Source organism: Peromyscus maniculatus, chromosome 7 (genome assembly GCF_049852395.1).
Source record: "Peromyscus maniculatus bairdii isolate BWxNUB_F1_BW_parent chromosome 7, HU_Pman_BW_mat_3.1, whole genome shotgun sequence".
Taxonomy (NCBI): Eukaryota; Metazoa; Chordata; class Mammalia; order Rodentia; family Cricetidae; genus Peromyscus; species Peromyscus maniculatus.
In genome coordinates this window covers 54,751,473-54,776,132 of record NC_134858.1, presented here as the reverse complement: position 1 = coordinate 54,776,132, position 24,660 = coordinate 54,751,473, and the positions used below count along the sequence as shown (strand labels likewise).

The window sequence follows — 24,660 nt, the reverse complement described above, 5'->3', positions numbered from 1 at the left end:
ACCCCCTGGTTGTCCCAGCCTCTGGGATGTTTGAGAGCAAATCCCAGACACATAAGTTCATCCATAAAGCTTTAGTATATTTCTCCTAGATATTGAAAAACATAACCCTGGTACCATATTACACCTAAAATTTTTCCTAAATACTGAAAAACCATAACCACCAATACCATATTATACCCCAAAATTTAATTGCAATTCTTTAATATCATTAAATATCCGTTGTTCCAATTTCCCCAACTTTTATTACTTTTCCAGGGTACTGAGATCACTAGCATGAGCCTCCACACCCAGCTCTACTTTGCATTTATTTGCTCTTTCTCTCTTTTTCTTTTTCCTCTTTTTCTTTTCTCCTCCAAAGGCAGGGTCTCACTATGTGACTGGCCTTAAACTCACAGTATAAATTAGGCTAGTCTTGAACTAATAGAGACCCACCTGCTTCTGCTTTCTGAGGGCTAAAATTACAGGTGCCACCACACCCAGCTTTGGTTTTGATTTTTAAAGATTTATTTATTTATTTATTGTGTACACAGTAGTCTGCCTGCATGTGTCCCTGCAGGCCAGAAAAGGGCACCAGATCTCATCACAGGTGTTTGTGAGCCACCATGTGGTTGCTGGGAATTAAACTCAGGACCTCTGGAAGAGCAGTCGGTGCTCTTAACCTCTGAGCCATCTCTCCAGCCCCTCATTTTTGTTTTTAAGGCAGAGTTTTCCTATGCTGCCCTGGTACTTCCTATGTAACCCAAGCCAGTCTTCTCAAACTCACAGTGGTCCTCCTGCTTCAGCCTTCTGAGTGCTGAGATTACAGGCATGTGCTACTGCACCCAACTGCATGTCTTTTAAGACACACTTTTTTTTATTCATGGAATTTATTTGTGGAGGACCCAGGGGCACTGGCAGAATGAGCTGTTGGGCATGCGGGACCACAGAGGGTCACAGCTGAAAAGGAGGGTGACAGGATGCAGGACTCGGGGGAGAGGGGCCGGGTGGGTGGCCAGAGAGCAGGCTACGCATGTACTGATAAAGGAGAGGATGCAAAGAACTGCCCCCCCCCCTCCCCTCGGCAAGCAGGGAAGGCCGGGGCTGTGGAAGAGCAGGACCTGGCACTGAGCATCCCTGAGCACCCCATCATCTTGTCACCAGCTACAGGAGCTGAGGGAGAACGGGAAGACAGCTTCAGCCAAAGAACAGGGGCAGAACTCATGTTGGCAAGGAGCCCAGGGGACAGCCAGGGCTGCAGGGTGGAGGTGAGGGAGGGTGGGGCCTGAGATCAGACCTGCAAGAGAAACAGGATGTGTGTATAGGGAGTGGGGGGTGGGGAGGCCCCACAGAGCCAAAAACCAAGATCCTGGAAGGTCCGGGGATCTCCCTGCCTGACTGCGCATCCTGGATCCCATCGTTGGCCTCACAGCCAGGATCCATTCTGGTGCCCAGGAACCCGCTCCTTTGCAATGCTGGGGGCCGGAGGTCCATCACCGTCCCTCTACCTTCTTTTCCCACTGCTGGCTCTGTACCGTGCCGAAAGGAGCCACCCTCCTCAACGCAGGTTTGAGTACAAGCTCAGCTTCAAGGGACCGAGGCTGGCAGTTCCCGGGGCTGGAATACCTTTCTGGAGCCACCACGGAGGTGAGGAAGAAAAGGGGACTGGCCACGCCCAGGGCCCTTCAGAGTGCCAGAGGGTCCTATAGCCAGATGGACAGTGAGTGTGAACGGCTCTCTGCAGGGAGAGGGGTAGCCCTGGGGTGACGGTGCCGGGCCAAGACCCCCTCAGACCTGTCTCCTGCCCCGCCATGCCCCATGACTTTGCCTTTCAAGACGTCCTTTCTTTGTTCATGGGACTTTTGTGCGGAGGACACAGAGGCACTGGCAGGAAGAGCTATTGGGCATGCCGGACCACAAAGGGCCACAGCTAAAGAGGAGGGTGACGGGGTGCAGGGCTCGGGGGAGAGGGGCCGGGTGGGTGGCCAGAGAGCGGGCTGTGCGCCACAGTTCCACCTCCCTACCAGCTTTGGTTTCTTCGGAGCTGCTGCTGTGCCCCAGGGCTTTTTGCCTTTTCTGTTTGCAGCCTCCCCCCGCCCCCGCCCCCGTCCCCGTTCCTCTGCCTTCCGACTGTGAACACACAGGTGTGCACATGGACACTAATGCACACACCTGATATGCCTGATGCACAGTAACAAGGCCTCTTGAACAGGGCTGGAGGTCTGCTGGAAGGGTGGCACTGAGTGTCCCGCCATTTTGTTACAGCGGGCACCAGGCCCTTCCCTGTGCGTCGGAGGTGGACGCAGACATGAGAGGATCTTAACCCACAGGTCTGTGCTCAGGGTCTTCCAAACCCAGACCTACAGTTTGTCTGATCTTGTTCATTTTTAAGGGTCTGTAATGATGTACTGAAAACTATACAATATGCAGGATCTTAAATTAAGAGTAAGAGAAAATTAAGAGTTGGAATAGGTCATGAAATAAGTCCAGGAACATGGCTCTAGGTCATGAAATAAGTCTGGGAACATGGCTCTAGGTCATGAAATAAGTCTGGGAACATGGCTCATTTCCAAAATATACCATGAAGTTTACCCAGCCATGAATTTCATCCAGAGCCTCCTGGCCAGCAAAGCAAAAAGAAAAAGAAGATTGGCTATGTATTTCTATCTGAGTCACAAGTTCCGAACAATGGCATGATTCCTGACTAAGATGCTCCGAGATGGCAGGATCTTCAGTCCTCCTGCACAGGGGCCCGGGGGTAAATGAAGGATGGGCTCTTTCCAGACAGGTGCTGCCTTAGGATAGGATGGTAGAGCCGGTACAATACTCTCCGCTCAGAGCCTTGCCGTATCTAAGGTGTCACAGAGCGTGTGGGGGAGTAGAGGTAGATCCTCCAAGATCACCAGGCAGTGTGATTATTATCTATCCATTCATCTCTCCTTTGATCAGAGCCCCACCCAGTGCTCCCTGGGCCCAGCCCTGGATACCCAGGACTGAGTCAGGCTCCGTCTGGGTGAGTCCCAGACACTCCACATAATGAGGAGTGTGTAATCTTACTCAGATAAGCCTTGCCTCCTGCAAGCCTCCCAGGACTGGGTGTGGTGGTAGAGGCCTGTAATTGCAGCACTCAGGAGGCTGAGGCAGGAGAATCAAGAGCTTGAGGCTAGCCTGGACTGCGTGGCAAAACCCTGTCTTTTTTATAAAAAGAGCTGAGAGAGCTCAGCTAGTTAAAGCATTTGCTGTGCAAGCCAGACATCCTTCATTTGATTCCAGAGCCCACAGTGGAAGCAGTCTACCAGCTATTGAAAAACTATTGAAAGCTGTCCTCTGACCTCCATCTATGTGCCAGCATGTGTGCTTACACACACACACACACACACACACGCACGCACGCACGCACGCACGCACGCACGCACGCACATGTTTTAAAATATGAAAACGGTGTTGGGCTAGCAATGTTGCTCAGTTGCAGAGTGTTTGACATGCACAAGGCCCTGGGTTGAATCTAAGTCCCACACAAAACCAGGTAGGATGACAACCTGTTATCCCAGCACTCTGTGGAAATGGAGGCAGGGGGATCAGGAGTTTGGGGTCATCTTTGGCCATCCAGAGAGTTCTAGACCAGCCTGGTCTATTTTATACAAACAAACAGCTCACTTCAGACAACAGTGGCTTCTGGGGACTCCAGGACTTCTGTGCTTCCCCACACGCCACTGGCCTTTGCAGAGCAAACAGGCTGGATTAGCAACCTCCAGAACATCTTGGCAGGGTCCGGGCCTTGAACCAGGTTCCAGGCTGGTAGAAGAGAGGGTGGAGAACCAGCTGGAATGGAGCCTCTGATTCCCACCTCCCTCCAGTTCCTGCCATGTCTGCCTCAGCTTCACACTGTCTTCCCCCACCACAGGGAGCTCCTTCTGACCTGCCCACAGCGCCAGGGTCATTCATGCCCATGCTTTCCCAGCCTCACCCTTTCCTCAGCACCCTACAGAGCTTGCCTCAGTCCTTCTGCCATAAACCTTCCCCTTCTCGGGCCACCCTCGTCCCCTCCCCCAGGAGCCTCATCTAGTCACCCCAGGGGCCTCCCAACTTGTTTGTCCTCCTTGCTCTCCCATAGCTGTCTCTCAGGACTGGAAGCCTTAGTGGAAAGAGATGTGTTTGAACTTCTGTAAAATGGTACCTCCTTTCTTGGGGACAGAATCTGTGGTGATGATGTGTGTATGTTCACGTGTGTGTGCATGCACACATGCACTAACCCATGCCTGCACATTTGGAGGCCAGAATTGACATTAGGGCATATTCCTCAATTGCTTCTCTGCCTTTGCTGTTGTTGTGTGTGGTTTTTCAAGACAGGGGTTCTCTGTGTAGCCCTGGCTGTCCTGGAACTGGCTGTCCTGATCGCTCCGTAGATCAGGCTGGCCTTGAACTCAGAGATCTGCCTGACTGCCTTCTTAGGGCTGGGTTTAAAGGCTGTGCCAACACTGCCTGACTGTTGTTATTTTTATTTTTATTTATTGTTTTTTTCCAGATGGGAATTGTTATTTTTTTTTTTTAAATGTGTATTGGTGTTTTGCCTGCATGTATGTCTGTATGAGGGTGTTGGATCCCCTGGAACTGGAGTTACAGACCGTTGTGAGCTGCCATGTGGGTGCTGAGAATTGAACCTGGATCCTCTGAAAGACTGACCAGTGCTCTAAACTGCTGAGCCAGCTCTCCAGCACCACCACCCCCCTTTAAAAAAAAAAAACCAAAACCAAAACCAAGATCTCTTACTTAACCCAGAGCTCATGACTTCAGTGAGACTGGCTGGCCAGCAAGCCCTCACCTGTCTCTGTCGCCCAGTCCTGGGGTTACAAGCCAGGTTTGCATTGCCGTGCCCAGAGTTTTTCCCCTTTTTTTGGTTTTTTGAGACAGGGTTTCTCTGTGTAGCCCTGGCTGTCCTAAAACTCACCCTATAGACCAGGCTGGCCTCAAACTCACAGAGATCCGCCTGCCTCTGCCTCCCGAGTGCGGAGATCAAAGGTGTGCGCCACCACCACCCGGCTTATGCCCAGTTTTTACAAGGGTGTTGGGCATCAAAACTCAGATCCTCATTCTTCCACAGCAAGCCCTTCACCCATTGAACCACCCACCCACCCACCCAGCCCCAGGACAGACTCTGATGTAGCCAAAGCTGGCCTCCAACTGACTACATAGCCAAGGATGACCTTGAATTGCTGATCCTCTTGCCTCCACCTCCTAAATGCTGGGATTACAGGTGTGTGCCACACTCCCAGTTTTATGGGGGTGCTGGAACTTGGAGCTTTGCGTTTACTAGGCAAGTACTCTACCACCTAAGCTCCATCCCCAGCCCCATAAAATGGAATCTTACATGCCAGTGGGTGGTGGCGCACGCCTTTAATCCCAGCACTTGGGAGGCAGAGACAGGTGGATCTCTGTGAGTTCAAGGCCAGCCTGGTCTACAGAGCGAGATCCAGGACAGACACCAAAACTACACAGAGAAACCCTGTCTTGAAACAACAAACAAACAAACAAACAAGCAAAAAATAGATGGCATGGATTTCCAGTGAGGCTGGAGTGGGACACAGCAAAGCTCTTGCTGCCTTGCCCGGGTAATGCCCACCTTTTCCCTAATTGACTCTTGCCTCTCACCAGCCAGCCCCATATCAAATGACAAGGACTTGGTGTGAGCTCTTTCCCAGGGCTGGGCTTTCACCAATGAGACAGAGAGGTGGGAGAGGAGGGTCCAGTGGTCCCCAGCTGCCCTGCCCCACAGATGCCATCCCAGGCCTCGAGGAAGTGCGGCTGGCTCCATCTATGAAGAACCGGAGTGGTGCTGTGTGGAGCAAGAGCTCTGTCTCCTTCCCTGCCTGGGAAGTGGAGATGCAGATGAGGGTGACTGGACTGGGGCGCCGGGGAGCCCTGGGTATGGTGAGTGGTCCTTACTCATCTCTGTTGGGGGGAGCAGGGGATAAGCCCCAGGCATCCATGTCCTTCAGAGTCCCTGACCTGTGGGCTGGGAACTTGCAGGCCATGTGGTACATCCAAGACAGGGGTCAAGTCAGCTCTGTCCCGGAGGGGCTGGTCTCGTGGGATGGCATCAGAATCTTCTTTGATTCCTCCGCCAATGATGTCCAGGTGGGTAGCCATCTCCTGCCCATCCTCCTGTCTGTCTTATCTCTAACCCTCACCCTCCTGATGTGCCTGAGGCTCAGGCTGATTGTCACCTCCCAAGCAGAACAGCCCTGCCATCCGAGTGCTGGCCAGTGATGGGCATGACCTCCAGGAGCAGTTTGGGTAAGGGCCCGAGGGAACTGACCCCACACCCCGCCCCATCCCTGGCCTTAGCAACCACCTGTACTTCCGCCCCTAGAGAGCCCATCCCTCCTAGACCTGCCATCTTTGCCGAGCTCTCATAATGAGTCCTGCTGCCTCCTGGGACTCCTTCCCACTGGCCTGAGCTGTGCCTCAGGAGCCAGGGCCAGAGTGTGCTTGCTCTTCTGGGCAATAACCCGTCTTTCTCCAGCCATTCAGCTTACGAGCCCCAGGTGAAGGGACCAAGGCTGAAACTACCACGAGGGTCTCACTCCAGACATCCTTACTAAGCGTGGGTTGCTAGGTGAGGACATTTAGGTCCAGAAAGGTTAATTGACCTGCGTGGTTAACACAGCAGTGGCCAGGGAGGATCTAGACACTAGCCGCACTCTTGTCTTTCTCCCAGATGAGGTGGCCTCCTGTCCTTCCCCTGCTGGCTGCCCTAAGTGGCTGGACTGGTTTGTCAGTGTGCCTCCGCAAACATCCCTTAGCCCATCACAATTAGGATAATTGCTGACATTTATGGAGTTGGGCTTTACTGTATACCAGGCACAGTGCCCAGACATTTGACATTGTCTTGTGAACCCTCATAACACTATTATGAGGTAGCTGCAATTATTACCCTCATTTTAAAGACAACGATACTAGGCTCTGGGAGGGGGAAAGAACTTGCCCAAGGTTATACAGCCGGGCAATCACTGCCTTGAATCTGGCTTCTCCCTGCTGTCTGCCACCCAACTCACGGCTGAAGGTGATAGCATAGGTCCCACAGTGTGCACCCATGGGTCCTAGAAACTCAGGCTCAGCTCTCTGCTCCTCATTCCCTGGGCCTGCTGAGCCTCCCTTGGGGAAAGGTGAGCTAGCCATGGTGTCCTTGGCCTTTGGGACAGGTCCCTTAGTGTCTGCCTCAGTCTGAGCCTTGTCACTTGGGGAAAGGGACAGGCCTTGGAGCTTTTGGGAAGTGAAGGGAGGGAGGGGCAGTGGGATTAGGAGGTAAGCTGGGGGAGAGAAATTGGAAATCCCATGGTTAGCCTGGCCTCTGTCCCTTTGCAGACGCCCCAGCTCCTGCGAACTCTTCAGTTCCAATCAACACTGCCACGCAGAGCTTTCTCTCTTTTTCCTTCTCCTCCTGCCAAGAAAGCAAACTATAGCAAGGGAGCCTCAAGCTAGACAACAGGGACTTGTCCCAGGCCAGGCCACCCCAAGGAGACAGGGACAGTTCAGGCTTGGACGGAGCTGCTCCGGGGACTGTCCCCTGTTGGTCTTGTGTGGTCTGGCTGCATTCCAAGTGTCCTTAGGGATGGCAGTGTCCGGGAACTGGGCTCCTGTCTCCGGGACTTCAGGAACTGGCCACACCCCTTCCGAGCCCGGGTCACCTACTGGAGGCAGAGGCTGCAAGTGAGTCACCCCTCCTGATTCCGTGGGAGCCTCTGGTGGGATGTAGAGCTGTGGTTTGGGGGAGCCTAGCGTTCCAACAGCCACATGCCTGTGACCAACGTGTAACTCTCACACTCGTCTTCACACCCATGTGAGGGCTCTGGTATGCTCAGACCAATAAACACTCGTGGTCTTCCACTCAAAGAATTTTTTTTTTTTTTTTTTTTTTTTTTTACTTGGAAACATTTCCATATAATGTTTGACACAGAAATCATCAAATAGAAGTATACAATGTTGACAGGAGGCAGTACATTTATAATTTATAACCCCAAATGTATTTATAAATTAGAAATGGAAAGATCTACAAATGAAATTATGAAGGTTCACCAAAGTCATTTAATCTGTCAGTTTCTCATTCATTTTTATGTCTTAATAATATTCTATTGTATGAATAAGCCACATTTTATTTCTCTCCAGTATTTGAAAGCTATTTGAGTTGTTTTAACTTTTTTACTATTAGCAACACACTGCTGTAAACCTTCATGTACATGTTTCATAGGTGCACATTTTCAGTAGTTTGAGGATATATTCCTAAGGGTAGAATTGTTGAGTAACAGAGTAACAATGTTTTGCATTTTGACCAACCACCAAACTGTTTTGCCAAAGTGGCACACCATTTTACAATCTTACCAAATCCTTGTTTTTAAGGCTCTGATTTTTGTACAAAAGCATTCAATCATTCTGTCAGACCAAACCAGGAAAAGTAAGCTATAGTTCAGAGCTGTTCTATTCCATCTACTATGCAAAGCCATTCTTGGCATTTGCAACTCTCAGCCCTTTTGAGTATTCTTGCAGTGTTCACCTTTTCCTCCACCACTTTTTTTTCTTCTTTTTTTTTCTGGTTTATTTCTATCTATTACAAATGTATAAAAAAATCCTCCATCAACCCTGCCGATAGAAGCAGAACCTTGAGAAATATACCTTTGGTTTGCCTCAGAAAAGGAACACATATTGCACTGTAAAGTTTATAAAATTGGCGCAAAACATTGTGCTTCTAAAATTGGCGCAAAACATAGAAGAAAACTTTCCTAACCTAAAGAAAGAAATACCTATGAAGATACAAGAAGCTTATAGAACACCGAATAGGCTGGATCCAAAAAAAACGTCCCCTCGCCACATAATAATCAAAACACTAAACACACAGAACAAAGAAAAAATATTAAGAGCCGCAAAGGAAAAAGACCAAGTAACATATAAAGGTAAACCCATCAGAATAACACCAGACTACTCAATAGAGACTATGAAAGCTAGAAGATCATGGACAAATCTCATGCAGACACTAAGAGACCATGGATGCCAACCCAGACTATTATACCCAGCAAAACTCTTAATCACCATAGGTGGAATAAACAAAATATTCCAGGATAAAACCAAATTTAATCAATACCTCTCTACAAACCCAGCCCTACAGAAAGCACTAGAAGGGAAAATTCAACCCAAAGAAGCTCAACACATCCATGAAAAATCAAGCAATAGATAATCCCACACCAATATACACCACAGAAGGACAACACAACACAACCACAAAAAATAACAGGAATTAACAATCACTGGTCATTAATATCCATCAATATCAATAGTCTCAACTCACCTATACCTGGAGATCTCTGAGTAGGCTTCAGATTTTGACAGTTGATGAAAGATACGACAAGCATTAATGTGTGGGTGAAAATTTGGTGAAATTCTGAGTGAAGTTTTAGTTAAAGTTGGTTGAACTTGGGATTGACTGGGAGGTCAAAGATTTAAAAAGCAGAAGATTCTCTCAAGACACAAGTTGTGTGATAATAGTGTGTTTTGTGTCTTTTTGTGTGTTTTTTTTTAACAATATTACATTTTATTTGATTTGTATTTTGGGGGGATGGGTGGGGTGGGGAAGGTGTTTTTTTTTTCTTTCTCTCTTTTTTTTTTTTTAACATCCTGACTACAGTTTCCCCTCCTTCCTATCCTCTTAGTTCCCCCTCCCCCCACATTCACTCCTCCTCCATTTCTATTTAGAAAAGGGCAGGCCTCCATGGCTATCAACCAAACATGGCATCTCAAGTTGCAGTAAGACTAGGCACCTCCCCTCATAGTAAGGATCGCTGGATGAGGCAACCTAGTATGGGGGAAAGGGTGCCAGAAGCTGGCAAAGAGTCAGAGACATGCCCCTGCTCCCGCTGTGAGGAGTCCCACAAGAAGACCAAGCTACACAACTGTCACACATGTGCAGAGGGCCTAGGTCAGTCCCATGCAGGCTCCCTGGTTGTCGGTTCAGTCTCTGTGAGCCCCTGTGAGCCCAGGTGAGTTGGTTCTGTGGGGTTCTTGTGATGTCCTTGACCCCTCTGGTTCCTACAATCCTTCCCCTCTTCTGCAGGGTTCCCCAAGATCCACCTAATGTTTGGCTGTGGGTCTCTGCATCTGTTCCCATCAGTTGCTGGATGAAGTCTCTCTGATGACGATTGGGCTAGGCACCGATCTATGAATATAACAGAATATCATTAGGAATCATTTCATTGACTTTTTTTTCCCTCCAGTCTTGTTTGGTTCTATCCTAGGTCTCTGGGCCGTCCAGCCTCTGTGTCCTGATGCTTCAGGCAGTGTCAGGCATGGCTCCCTCTTGTGGCCTGGGTCTTAGGCTGGACCAGTCATTGGTTGGCCACTCTCACAATTTCTGTGCCACCTTTACCCCAGCACATCCTGTAGGCAGGACAGACTGTAGATCAATGGTTATGTGGCTGGGTTGGGGTCCCAATCCCTCCACTGGAAGTCCTGTCTGGTTACAGGAAATGGGCAGTTCAGGCTCTGTATCCCCCGTTGCTAGGAGTCTTAGTTATGGTCACCCGCATAGAAGCCTTGGAATTTCCATTGCACTAGGTTTCTAGCTCATCACCAAGATGCCCCCCCACTCAATTCCAGTTGTCTCTCCCAGTACTCTCTCCCTCCATCCTCCCCCGCCCCGACCTAATCCCTCCTCTTCCTGTCTCCCCGACCACCACCTCCCTCCACCCTTGATGTCTCTTCTATTTCCCCTTCCCGGGGTGGCGGGGGGGGGGGGGGGGGGGGGGGGGGAGGAGAGGATCCATGCAGTCCCCCCTTGAGCCCTCCTCATAACTTAGCTTTTTCTGGGCCTGTGGATTGTGGCATAATTATCCTTTACTTTACAGCTAATATCCACTTATAAGTGAGTACACACCATGTTTGTCTTTCTGGATCTGGGTTACCTCACTCAGGGTGATTGTTTCTAGTTCTATCCATTTGCCTGAAAATTTCATGATGTCATTTTTTTTAACAGCCGATTAACATTCCATTGTGTAAATATACTACAATTTCTTTATCCATTCTTCAGTTGAAGGACATCTAGGTTGTTTCTAGTTTCTGGCTATTATGAATAAAGCTGCTATGAACATAGTTAAGCAAGTGTCCTGTGGTAGGATGGAGCATCCTTTGGGTATATGCCCAGGAGTGGTATAGCTGGGTATTGAGGTAGATTGATTGCCAATTTTCTGAGAAACTGCTATATTGATTTCCAAAGTGCAAGTTTGCACTCCCACCAGCAATGGAGGAGTGTTCCCTTGCTCCACATCCTTGCCAGCATGAGCTGTCACTTGTGTTTTTGATCTTAGCCATTCTGACAGGTGTAAGATGGAATCTCAAAGTAGTTTTGATTTGCATTTCCCTGATGGCTAAGAAGGCTGAATAAGTGTTTCTCAGCCATTTGAGATTCCTCTGTTGAGAATTCTCTGTTTAAATCTGTACCTCCATTTTTTGATCGGATTATTTGGTTTTTTGATGTCTAGTTTCTTGAGTCCTTTATATATTTTGGAAATCAGCCCTCTGTCAGATATGGGGTTGGTGAAGATCTTTTCCCATTCCGTAGGCTGCCGTTTTGTCTTATTGGCAGTGTCCTTTGCCTTACAGAAGCTCCTCAGTTCCAGGAGGTCACATTTATTAATTACCTATCTTAGTGACTGCACTATGGTGTTCTGTTCAGGAAGTTGTTTACTGTACCAGCGCATTCAAGGATAACCCCCCCCCCCTTCTCTGGATTTATGTTGAGGTCTTTGATCCATGTGGGCTTGAGTTTCATACAAAGAATCTTTTTTTCTCTTCTTTTTTGGTTTTTTGTTTTGTTTTGTTTGTTTGTTTGTTTTGGTTTTTCGAGGCAGGGTTTCTCTGTGTAATTTTGGTGCCTGTCCTGGATCTCACTCTGTAGACCAGGCTGGCCTCAAACTCACAGAGATCCGCCTGGCTCTGCCTCCCAAGTGCTGGGGTTAAAGGCATGTGCCACCACTGCCCGGCTCATACAAAGAATCTTAACAGATCTTTACTTTTTAAATTTATTTTATGTGCATTGGTGTTTTGTCATGGGTGTTGGGTCTCCTGAAACTGGAGTTACAGACAGTTGTAAGCTGCCATGTGGGTGCTGGGAATTGAACCCAGGTCCTCTGGAAGAGCAGTTAATACTCTTAACCGCTGAGCCTCTCATACAAAGAATCTCATCAGACCCAGAACATACAAGGATCACATGAAACTAGCCTCCCCGTCATTTTCATGCCATTCTGATCCCAGGCCATGTAGTTTCTATCTTACTGAAGGTCTGGGGAGCCAGTGAATCAGAGTAGGGGTCAGTCCCTTATCCTGGGACCAGGCAGAGGCAGGTGCTCACTCCCTCCATATCCTTCAGGTGTCCTTGAGTGGAGGCCTTATTCCCAATGATCCTGAAGAAGTCTGTGTCAGTGTGGAGCCCCTGCTTTTGGCCCCTGGAGGCTTCTTTGGGGTCTCAGCAGCCACCAGCATCCTAGCAGGTGAGGACCTTACCAGGTAGGTAAGAGCGAGGGCTGTGTTTGGTGATGACAAGACCTTATTGCAGCTTCTAAAACACTTTTGTATGGGGTCAACTACTTCATCAGGTGGGCTGGGCTGGTCACACTCCCTCCCTGGCTTCTCAGTCAGGAGGCCACATTGGCCTTGAAGAGCTATTGAAAGTCTCAAATGGGACACCGGGAATGTCACTGTGTTGGTGAGTGCTCAAGCAGCATTCAGATCCCAGGTGTGGTGGTGCTTGCCTGCAATCACAACACTTGGGGGACAGAGGTGGGCAGATCAGTTCAAAGTTATCCTCTGCTACACAGCAAATTCAGAGGTCAGCCTGGGCTACACGAAACCCTGTCTCAAGAAACAAAAAGGTCTCAAATGAGATAACACACGAGGAATTTGGTATTCTAGTATCAATATTCACAAACCCACTTTACTAGATACTGTGGGATGATAAAAAGGGGGACCGCACGAGCTACAGTATGGAACTGGAACAGCGGGATGTCGTGCAGTGGAGAGCCCGTGGAGGGTCCTGAAGCTGAAAAGCAGGCTGCAGCCAGAGTATGGGAGTCTCGAATGCCAGGACTTTAGTCTTTCAACCCTGGGTACTGGGGAGCCATGGAAAGTTCCTAAGGAGAGAAGAGTGACCTGGTTACAGGCTGGGGAAGCAGCTCTCTGTGGTCTGCTGCATGACTGTTGGGCCCCACTCTGGCTGTGTGTGGTGCAACCCACACATCCCACACACTTGTGTATTTGACCTCATACCTTCCCCATGAGACAAAGGTCCGAGTTGCCCAGAGCCACACAAGCCTCTTGTTTTCCTGGCAGATAGTAGAGTCTGGATGGATGGGCTGCTGGGTGAAAAGCTCCTTATCTCCCCTTCATCTGTCCCTCTTCCAGATGACCACGATGTCCTGTCCTTCTTGACCTTCAGTTTGAGGGAACCAGGTCCAGAGGTAATGCCAGCCATTTGTGCCTGGGAGAGGTAGCTCTGAGATGTGGCTCTCCTCAGGTGCCTCCACTCACAACAGGGCATCCTTAGACCTGCCATTCAAGTTCTCATCCCAGCTAGCTCTCTGAGCTCTGCTAGTCAGGCCTTGGGCTGGGTAGTGTAGGGGCCAGGGTTCATCCTCTAGGCTTCCTAGGTGGCATTCACCTTTAAGTCCAGCACTCAGGAGGCAGAGGTGGGTGGATTTCTGTGAGTGCCAGGCCAGGGATGTACAGTTAGGACCTTGTCTCAACAACAACAAAACAAAACCACAAAAGCCCAGGGTAGGGGTTGGGAGGGGGAAGAGAAGGAACGCTAAAGAGGGGTCTGAGCCAGCAAGGAAGGGGGAGAAGGATGCCTGGAGGAGATGAGCTTGATTCAATGAGCACCATACCTAAAGGCTTCAAATGTCCGAAGACCTGAGCTCACAGTGGGTCAAGAAGGATATGAGGATGTGGTAGATATGGCTGCAGGGCTCTATGGGGGCCTGGTGGTTGAGCTGTGGGTTCCTCCTTGGTCCCAGTGAGTATGTGGTCAGGGAGGAAGACTGGGCTCCCAGGGGCCCTGCCCCCCACAGGACTCCCATGCATTTGGGTTTGACTTTTTATCTTTCTTTTCCAGGTGGCCCCCCAGACATTCATTGAGAAGGAGCAGTTCCGCCTGGCTAGGAAGCTGGAAGGGCTGCAGGCAAGGCTGGCCCTGGGCACCAGCCAGGACAGCATTCCACCACTGGACTCCGAAGTCCAGGAAGAAGGTAAGGACCCAGGGAGCAGGCAGGTGGGGCCATAGCACAGTGGAGGGCCACAGGAACCTTAGAACCCGAAGTCCATTAACCAGTGGAGAAGTGGAGGCCTAAGGAGGCTGTATCTAACCTGGGCCAAGTATTCTGACCTGTCCCCACAAGACCTGCCCCCAAGACCCATTTTCTTTTCCAACGTGCGTGCGTGCGTGCGTGCGTGCGTGCGTGCGTGTGTGCCACAGCATTTGTGTGGCAGTCAGAGGACACCTTTGTGGAACCTATTCTCTCCTTCCACCTTTACATGGGTTCTGGGGGCCTGGGGATCAAACTTACATTGTCCAGTTTTCCTGGCAAACATTTTTCTGTTGCTCACCCTACTTGCCAGCCCCCAGACCCATTTTCCAGGGAAGAGTCTTAAAAGCAGAATCTATACCCCCTCACGCACCACTCCAAAGCAGATCTACTGCCGCACCCCATCGGCCTTTCCATCTCGCCTCTGCCCCAATCTCCAGGGGAAAGGTTCCTTGACCTGGAGAAAACACTGGGCAGACAAAGCCAGATCCTGCAGGCCCTCCAGGCTCTCTCCAGGCAGTTGGACCAGGCTGAGAGGCAGTGGAAGCAGCAGCTGGGGTCTACAGTCCAAGTCAGGCCTGAGGGAGGCTGGGTGAGTGACCTTGGGCATACTAGTTTCCACCCACAGCTTGAAAGAATAGGGGCTATCCAGAGCTAGCCTGTCAAAGCTTGGAGAGAAAGGAGAGCAGGTCACAGGATGCAGCAGGGTGGTAAGTGAGAGGACATTAACACATAGCAATTGTCCTGGAGCCACAGGGCTGGGCTGCAGAGAAGAGATGCCAGGTATTTGGAATCGGGTCTATAGACGAATGGCAGAAATAGACTAGGCGCTAATTTGCATATGGCTTCACGTGTGATTTGCATCAGACTTGCTTAAATGCTCAGTTGCACCAGAATCCTCATTTCATCTCTGCTGCCACCCTGGCTCCACCCCCAGGTGTCATTCCCTAGGACATACTCTGACTTGGGGAGCAAAAGCTAAACCCAGGCAAAGTGCTGGCTCGTGGGCAGAGGGAGCCAGCCGCTCACACAGGCTTTGCTGGGCTCTGGCAGTCCAAGGCTTTAACCTTTTGTCCTCAGCCCAGAACAGTCTAGGCTAGGCGGCTGGAGTGACACAGAGGGAAGGCCCACCCACATTCCAGGTATCTCTGAGACTACCTTCATGTCCTGGACTCCACTTGCATGATTCCACTCATCCTCACAAGTGTCAGCTGTCTTTCCAGGTCACTCTGCCAGACCTGGACCCATGTACTGGCCCTCAGTTTGGATCAGAGCCTAGGAGAAAGACACAGAGAGGATTGGGTTGGGCTTCTGCCTCAGTGAGGGGGCAGGGACACTTTTTAAAAGGAGAAGGATTTGTGGAAAGCCTAGAGGGCCCTTTGGGGAGAAACACCACATCTTTGGTGTAGAAGGAGGGTCCTCCAGAAGCCCCAATGGGTAAGTTCTATGGGAGATTCAGTGTGCCTCAAGAGAGGAGAACCATGGCCTTTTAATAAGGCTTCTGGAAGAAGAGTGAAGTGTCCCTGGGGAAGATGGACTCTGAGGAGAGAAGCACTGTCCTCTGGACACGACATAAGAGCTGGCCCTCCTGTAGGACACTGCCAAGGTCAGCACCCTGCTCTATGGACAGCGGACTCTGCTCCAGGCCCTGCAAGAGATGAGGTAAGGGATAGAGTGAGGAGGGGGAGTGAGAGGGAAGAAAGTCTCCTCTGTCAAATGCCGGCCCCCAGTGTGGGGCTACAACCCTAGCTGGCTTTTCCCCTGCCTGCTGGGACTGTGGACTCAGGACCTTACCCACTGACCATCTCCTCAGTCCCTGGGGGCATATAGTTGGACAGAGGTTTTGGAGGAAGCACAGCCAAGATGAGGCCCTCTGGAGGAAGTGATGTGAGCTCATCTCGCCTCCGGTGTCCTAGAATCTCCCTCTGGCTCACCCTTGCCTGTGGAGCTGCCCATAGAGCTCTGGGGGTGGAGAGAGCCCTTGCACATTATGGTTTCTGTGGCTGTATACCCTCCATCTAGATGCCTGGGGGTGGCAGAGGGCAAGAGCCGGAGAGGAGTTAGTTCCCCTGGGCTAGACATGAAAAGCAGAGCCCAGAGAGCCTGTCCATAGCTGACACTTTTAGAGAATTCTTTGCACATGCTAAAGTTGTCTCAGGATCTAGGGAGAAGTTTTTTAGAGTGAAAAGACCAGCCCCAAAGACAAGACTATCCATTGTATCTATGCTTTACCATGTGCTAGCCCTGGGGGATTATGGGAGAAGATTAGGTAATTTGGGTACAACCAAAGAGGGTAGTGGATCACCTTTCTTGATTTCCATGCCCCACCATACCACCAGGAAAGCAGCTGCCCAAATGGCTTCAGGAGCCCAGGTCGTCTACCTGCCTGTGGGCACAAAGCATCACTTTTTTGAGCTGGACCAGATCCTTAGCCTCCTGCAGAAGGACCTCCGGGATCTGGTGGTAAGAAGTAGTGGATTGTACAAGGGCCTCATCCTTGAGGTCTGGTCTCTGCCACCCTTCTCCCAATGCTTCTACAGAGCATCTGTCCAGTACCCTAATGGGCATATCTGTATGTGCCTACACATAGACATGAAGGGACACAGATCTCATCTTTGTTCTCTCTCTCTCCCTCTCTCTCTCTCTCTCTCTCTCTCTCTCTCTCTCTCTCTCTCTCATACTCTCCTCTTTCAGAAAATGACAGCCAAGGCTCCCCGCCCATCTGGCTGGCTCTTAGGAACGTCGGCATGTCTTCGGACCAGCATCTTCCTGTTTTTCCTCCTCATCCAGACTGTAGGCTTCTTCTGCTACATGAACTTCAGGTGGGCCTTCCCACGGGCAGGACTTCCCATACCACCTATATATCTTGGTTCTGGTCTACAACCACTGAACTTGAAATAGGGGACCCCGAAGCTCAGACGGGAACTACCCAGTTCACCAGAGGGCTGGAAGCAGAATATAGACCAAGGACACCTCACTTACCAAGCACAGTCACCTACTCAGACCCCAGTCCCATCTGGTCCTGCCCCACAGCGCTCACTCTAGAGCAAACATCTGAAAACTAACTGGTAGCCAGACCTTATGTTGCCAGTGCTGTGATGAATGGAAGCTTGGAGACTTGGGAAAAGGCAACTGAATCATTTTGGGGGTGGGGTTTGTGGAGGGGGATCAGGGAATTGACCTGGAAAGAATATTTGATTTGGGTCATCAAAGTGACTAAGAGTTTTTCAGTCTGACAAAATAGGTAAAGGCATTGATGCAGAGGGAACAGCATCAGAAAAAGCATGGAGGCATGAAAAAAGCATCTTTAGGGGAAAGAAAAAGGCAGCAAACTAATACTGTTGAAGTAAAGGGCAGGACCAATTTACTAGATTGGGCAAGGAATCTGGGTGTTCCGGGTTAGAAATGAATGCCTTTAATCTCAGCACTTGGAAGGCTGGGGCAGAGTGATGCTGAAATCTGGGCCAGCCTGGACTGCATAGTAAGCTCTTGTCAAAAGAAGAAGAAGAAAATGTATGCATAAGAGTGCAATTTTGGCACTAAGCCACCCAGAAAGACTTCAAATGCCAGGGTGAAATGCGAACGTATTTGGCATGTCAAGGAAGCCATAGAAGGTCCCAGAATATGGGAGGCTGTGGTACATGGAGTATTGAGAGGCAAGTGTGAGTCTTGGTTTCAGAAGGGAGACTCAGTAACCTTTCCTTTCTGACAGCAGACAGGAGCTGGACAAGAGGTTTCAGAAGTACCTGTCCATGGGAAGCCTTCCTCTAGAACCTGCATTGCCCACCCCTAGGACACTAGGGGCTCTGAGGAGACAGCCTGTCCCCCTGAGCATGCAAGCTTGACCCATGTCTTACGGGGAGACAAATGGGGGATGGAGGATTTGGCCAGTGTCCTTCCTGAGTGCCCACATCTTAGCTTTCGGCAAGTTCATCATATTAAAGGTGAAGTTCCTCTCACTGTGCTCATCCCTTCATTTACCTTCCAGACTCACATAGTCTCTGCTAGCTTCCACCTACTCTGGGTAGGTAGCAGGAATAGGGTCCAAGCAGGCAAGAAGGCCAAGGGCAGATACCCCTCAGCCTTTTCCTCTGGGCTACTGAAGCAAAGGGAGGCAACTGGGCAAAATTCTGTCCCTTAACTCACCAAGGACAAAGAGAGGTCCCTGGGTTCCCTCTGGCTCATCTTTTCGGTACCCCCAAACAACTCTCCCCTTGCCTACTCCCCGAGGCTCTAGGGACAGCAGGGCAGACACGTGACAGAGGAACTGAGTGCAAACTCACCGAACCTTATAACCGGGATTCCTGCTCACGCTCTTGAGATCTCCTCACTTCTCAGCCCTGAGTGCTTTCAGGTAGCTGCTAGGGTCAGCAGATTGGAGAGGTAGGATGGAATGGGACCCAAGGCTGGGGGTGTTTGCCCTTGATGCTACCGGGCGCTCCAAGCTGAAGTCCTGGTTCTCGATGACCCAGGAGTAGAGGATGTTGCAGGGACCAAGGAACACATCAGCGCAGCCCCTTCTCCCAGGGCAGCGACCCCACCACCGCAAACCCTGATCAGCTGTCAGCAGTAGCCAGCAGAGCTTGGCTGGCGCTAAAGGAGGCACGTGGGAAAGGCGGGAGTGAGGAGCGGGCACGTGGTCCAGGCTTCTCAGCCCCGTGCATGCCCCCCGCCACCCCTCCCCCCCGTGAGGAGGGGTTTGGGAAGGTAGGGGCGGTGCGCAAAGCGTGGGGTGCGAGCGCGCAGCCGGAGCTGTCCCCGGGACTTAGTGCTGAAGTAGGCGCTGACGAACCAGGCGCCTGGTGCGGTGGCCAGAGAAGACCATGGCGTTCATGGTGAAGTCCATGGTGGGTGGCCAGCTGAAGAACCTCACCGGGAGCCTGGGGGGCGGCGAGGACAAGGGGGACGGAGACAAGTCTGCAGCGGAAGCACAGGGCATGAGCCGAGAAGAGTATGAGGAGTATCAGAAGCAACTGGTGGAGGAGAAGTAAGTGGAATTCCTTCTTCGCTCCTCTGACCCACACACAAACACACGAAGGCTGCTCTGCCCACCCCTGGGTCAGAGCTCCCCTTTACACCCCCTAAACATGGTAAGAGGGCGGGAGGTGCCCTCTAGGCTTCTTTCACAACCGTCCCATTTCAAACCCAGGACCCTGTTCCAGCTTCATCCTCTGGCCCAGAGGAAGTTGGGGGAAGGGCGATGAGTGCCTTGGGGGGAGGGTGCACGTGCATCTCTGATGAAATAGGTAATCCCTTAATCCGATCTGGTCTTAACCGCCTGTCTTCCAACTGGGGCTCCTCTGAGCCTGAGGCTGTAAGAAAAGTGCTTTTCATCTGGCAGGGCACAGAGTCATGGGGCCAGATCCACCATGGGGATATTCATAGATACTGAGCCTACTGTGTGCCGTAGTTCTAGGGCAGAGCAGAGGTAGAGTGAGCTAGGGTCTGAACTTTGGGGTGAGGTTGCGCAGTTCAGAGCCTCGTTTTGCTTACTAGCTGAGTAACTTTAGGAAAGTCACTTAACATTTCCGTGACTCCTTTCCCCTTCTGGAAAATGGGAGTGGTGGTCACAATATGTGCTTTACATATCTGTGAGAGCTGAATGACTTCACTCATGTTAACCCTCCAGTACAGCGCCTGGCACATGGCACATCTTCATGAAATGCCCTTATTGCCATTTTATTTAGTCCTGGTTGTTTTGTGAATTGTGCCAAGTTTCATCCCCACTTTACAGAAGGGGAAGATAAGTGATTTACTGAAGGGCATACCAAAAGGAGCAGTGGAGCCATGGGTCCAGAGTACCCCACACACACACACCCTTGCACACATATTTTCACTGCTCCTCCACAGCCTGTCAGAAAAGGAACGACAGACCCCAGTCAGCAATTGCAAAGGACAACTCTCTCTTGGCAGGAATGGAGAGTACAGAGGAAGGACTCTGAGATGGTTTGGTGGCAGAAGCTGAGTTGGCCAGTCTGAGGTGACTGGGCACAGGCCAGCTGGGGATTGGAGAACCCATACGGCCTCCTCCCAGGTCTTCCAGACCATCTCAGTCCTTCCCTTGCAGACTGCCCACACCTTCCCTCAACCCCTGAGGTGACTTCACAACTGGTGTCCTTTTCCCACGCAGGATGGAGCGAGATGCACAGTTCACGCAGAGGAAGGCAGAACGGGCCACACTACGGAGTCACTTCAGAGACAAATACCGTCTGCCCAAGGTATCCAGGGTCTAAATTGTGAGGTGCTACTGGGAGCTGGACTTAGGAGCTGGGCTTCCTTGGGGTCCCTCAGCTCTCAGCCCATAAAGACTCACAAAGTGCTTGATTACATTTTTTCCTTTTCTTATTCATTTACTCACTCACTCATTCATTCACATACTCAGAGCTGAGACGGACCCTGGACCTTGGGAAGCTTACAGGTTTGTGTTTCTGGAGTCAGTCCTTCTTTTCTTCCCTTCCACCTCTCCAACCTGGGTCAAGCCTGACCCATGACGTCACAGAGGAGTCAGAAAGAAGACCTTATAAGGGGGTGGGGGAGCTCTTGTGAGGCTGTTGAATACGTGTGGAGAGCTGGCAGGGAGAGAGAACAGGACTCTTCTTTCCTGTGCACCAGGCACTTAACCTTCACGTCCTCACCTGACCCTCTCCATAAAGTTGCTAGATAGTTGTCACTGCACGTATGAAAAGGGAACCTGAGCTCAGGGAGACAAAGGGACACCTTCGGTCATACAGCCAGTGGGTGAGAGTTCAAGCTGTGACCGTTGGGCTTCTGCTAACTCCAGCCCTCAGGCTACTTTCCAGGATATGGGAGTCTACCCACAAAGAACAAAGCACCCCCTTAGCCTTTGTCTCAGAAGCCCCTCCCCCATGCTTCCCAGGATGCTGCAGCACTACATTAGCATACAAATGTGCCACTCCCACGTGGGACAAGCCACTTCCCAGAATATCACCCTTGTGATATTGCCCAGAGCCTTGGCCTTGATTCTCTGCTGGAGTTCAGAGACGAAATATGTTGTATCACATTTCCTCATCCAACACGTGTTTACTGAGCCCCTGGCCGCTCTTGACTCCCCACAAGTCTCTCAAAGGCAAACTTTCTGGTTCAGAAAGTCTGCATTATTGAAAATCCAGGTAGCAATGGGGTCATGGCTCAAATGCTTACACTACACATGTAAGAGACCTTACTCTGCTATGCGGGAATTCTGAGTCTAGCAAAGAAGGCAAGACTTGGGTGCGACTGTGTAGGACACAGGAAAAGACACCAAATACACCTCCAGAGCCCTCGGGGAGCGTGGCTGCTCTCAGGAGGTGCAAAAGGAGTCCAAATGTTGGAATAAGTGACATAGGTCTGAATCTAGCTTACCACTTCCTTTCCCATGTATGATCTTAGGCAAATTGTTTAAAATCTCTGAGCCTCCTTTTTTTTTTTTTTTTTTTCTTTCTTTTTTTTTTTTTTTTTTTGGTTTTTCGAGACAGGGTTTCTCTGTGTAGCTTTGCGCCTTTCCTGGAGCTCACTTGGTAGCCCAGGCTGGCCTCGAACTCACAGAGATCCGCCTGGCTCTGCCTCCCGAGTGCTGGGATTAAAGGCGTGCGCCACCACCGCCCGGCTCCTTTTTTTTTTTTTTTTTTTTTTAATTTGTGAAGTAGAGTAGGTCCCATATTCCTGAGGATGGCTTTGAACTACTGAGCCTTCTGATTCTACTCCGGAGTACTGAGTCACAGCTGTGGCCACTTCTCATTTTTTTTTTAACTAGTTTTTGTTTGTTTGTTTTGAGACAGGTCCTATTATATATCCCTGGCTGGCCTGTAACTTAAGGTAGCAGATCAGACTGGCTTTGAACTCACAGAGATCCAGACTCTGTCTCCCAAGTAGTGGGATTAAAGGCGTGTGCCACCACTCTGGCTTTGCCTAGTTTTATTTTTGTTTGTTTGTTTTGTTTTTGAGACAGGGTTTCTTTGTGTAGCCCTTGATGCCCTGGAACTTGCTTTGTAGCTCTGTAGACCAGGTTGGCCTCAAATTCAGAGATCCACCTGCCTCTGCCTGCTGGGATTAAAGGTGTACGTCACCATGACATTTTCCTAGATATTTTTAGTTGCAAAAAAAAAAAGCATTCTTGGTGTTAGAGAGATGGCTCAGTGGTTAAAACCACTTGATGCTCTTGCAGAAGACTGGAGTTTAGTTCCCAGCATGTACATCAGAAACTCACAATTGCCCGTAACTCCAGATCCAGGGGTCTAATGCCCTCTTCAGGCCTCCATGGGCACCCCTACACACGAGCACATACACATCAAAATAATAAAATAAATCTAAAAAAGAAACATTAAAAGCACCTAGATCATTGTCAATGATAGACTAGGTATTGATAAATGGTACTGTCTTTCTTGCCATTCAGTGTAGTTAGCCATGGTCAACACATGACTCAGCCTACTATAACAGAGTGACGTTTTCCTTTTGATCTAGTCTCTCTGCTGATCCTTCAGTATCTCAGGTGAATTAGGCAGTGCAAAAGCTGCAAGGTTTGAAAGTGCAAAGTCTCCACGTCCACCCATGGAAGGCTTAACTCAGATGTGGGGGCAGATGCTCACCTCAAGGGAATACGGCCTCCATGAATCCAGGGCCCCAGAGCCCAGCCTAGACCTCCTAGGGTCTAGGGTCCTCCTAGACCTCCACCCTTGTCTCATCTCTCTTCCCTTCAGAACGAGACAGATGAAAGCCAGATCCAGCTGGCAGGTGGAGACGTGGAGCTGCCTCGGGAGCTAGCCAAGATGATCGAGGAGGACACGGAGGAAGAGGAGGATAAGGCCTCTGTGCTGGGGCAGCTGGCCAGCCTCCCTGGCTTGGACCTGGGCTCACTCAAGGACAAGGCCCAGACTACCCTAGGGGACCTCAAGCAATCAGCTGAGAAGTGCCACATCATGTGACCACTTCCCCTGGGGTTGTCTCTGGGATGGCCAGAGGGCTGGTCCCACATGAGGGCTAAGAGAGTGTCTCAACTTCCAGATACCTCCACTCCATCTTGGGCTTTCCCCCCCCCTGCCCTGGCCTAGGCCCAGAGCCTTCTCATCCATGTCCAGCCTCTCCCTCTCTATTGCCAGCAGAGTTCCCATCCTTCCCTCTCCCTCTTCTGCCTGGAAAGTTTCCCAAGTTGGTAGGATTAGCCCAGCCCTCTCTGGGTACAGCTCCTTGTTCTTTCACACAAGAGCACTCACAGAAGGACACAGAAGCCCTGGCTCATTTGCCACAGATGCACCCTGGCACACATAGACACACTCCCCTTGGGTTCCCAGCCCCTCCAGGTACCAGCGCTTGGATGCTCAGAGGGACTCTGGGCACCCAGGAGGCCCGTTCCTACCCCCACCTTTGTCATCCTAGAAGCTGTTCCTTCCGGGTTTCATCTTGTCCTCTGTGAAATGGGGCTGGACTGAGTGATTTCTAAAATTCCCTCCTGATTGGCATCCCTGGCCACTCAGAGCAGAGCTCACATCCCTTCTTGGGCAGGGCAGCAGCTGCAGCCACAGCACCACACAGCTGCCACTGTGGGCTCTGGGAACGGAGCAAGGCTGTGTGAGGGGCTGAGTGCCAAGGAGGGAGCTGGCACTGAACAGTAGCTCAAGCAGCTCCAGACCTTCTCTGGGCCCAGGGCCCAGCCAAAATTTGTTCTGTTCCTGTAGAATTCTCTGGATTCCATAGTTGGAATTTCCTCTTCTCGTTCAGTGGAAATAAAAATTCCAAATGGCATGGCTATCTTCCTGCTGACTGGGAGTTCACAGGCCCCAATCCTGCCCTCAGAGAGGGGTCTCCTCTACCTCTTCCCCCGCAGCTTCAGAGGGCCTTAGGAGAGGAATGGGAAAAGGGGGCTCCTGTGGGACTCTTCAGGGTCAGTCCCTTTAAGAATGCCCTCTCAGGGTCGACTGTGAGGGTAGGGGCTTCCCTGAGGGAGCAGATGCACTGTGGGATGGATGAAGTAGGTCTAAGCACCAGGAGTCAGAGGAGGGGGCGGCAGCCAGCTGGATGGAGAGGAGCATGGGAAGGTGTTTCCTGAGGTTAGAGAGAGGGCTGTCTCTGACATCTGTCCTGTAGTGTCCCCTCACCTAAGAGATGGAGAACGAAACAGCAAAAAGGATCACCGTGGGCCAGCCTGGCTCTGCTGTGTGTCCCTAAGTAGGTCCTTTGCTCCTCTGAGCCTGTGCTGCCCTAGTAAAATGAAGAGTTCTCTTCCCCAAGCATAATAAACGTGTTTCAAAGAGTGGCCATTGGTTTTTCATTCTTTTCTTGGTGCTGCTGGGGGCCCAGGGCCTCATACACTGCATACTAAGGCAAGTGTTCTACCACTGAGCCCCAC

General features: G+C 50.7%; 2 protein-coding genes across 2 annotated transcripts; both read left to right on the top strand.

Moving 5' to 3' along the window:
* Nucleotides 1-1,337: 1,337 nt before the first annotated feature.
* Nucleotides 1,338-18,643, top strand: Lman1l (lectin, mannose binding 1 like). The gene is made up of 13 exons (XM_076576352.1): nucleotides 1,338-1,623; nucleotides 5,750-5,904; nucleotides 6,004-6,111; nucleotides 6,212-6,270; nucleotides 7,587-7,686; nucleotides 12,389-12,509; nucleotides 13,420-13,475; nucleotides 14,129-14,261; nucleotides 14,759-14,910; nucleotides 15,913-15,980; nucleotides 16,658-16,781; nucleotides 17,013-17,140; nucleotides 18,034-18,643. The coding sequence occupies exons 1-13, from the start codon at nucleotides 1,449-1,451 to the stop codon at nucleotides 18,161-18,163; spliced, it is 1,509 nt and encodes a 502-aa protein (XP_076432467.1). The 5' UTR covers nucleotides 1,338-1,448; the 3' UTR covers nucleotides 18,164-18,643.
* Nucleotides 18,644-19,105: 462 nt separating this feature from the next.
* Cplx3 (complexin 3) lies at nucleotides 19,106-24,537 on the top strand. The gene is made up of 3 exons (XM_006971529.4): nucleotides 19,106-19,305; nucleotides 20,449-20,536; nucleotides 23,015-24,537. Exons 1-3 carry the CDS (start codon nucleotides 19,142-19,144, stop codon nucleotides 23,237-23,239), a joined length of 477 nt encoding a protein of 158 aa, XP_006971591.1. The 5' UTR covers nucleotides 19,106-19,141; the 3' UTR covers nucleotides 23,240-24,537.
* The last annotated feature ends 123 nt before the right edge of the window (nucleotides 24,538-24,660 follow it).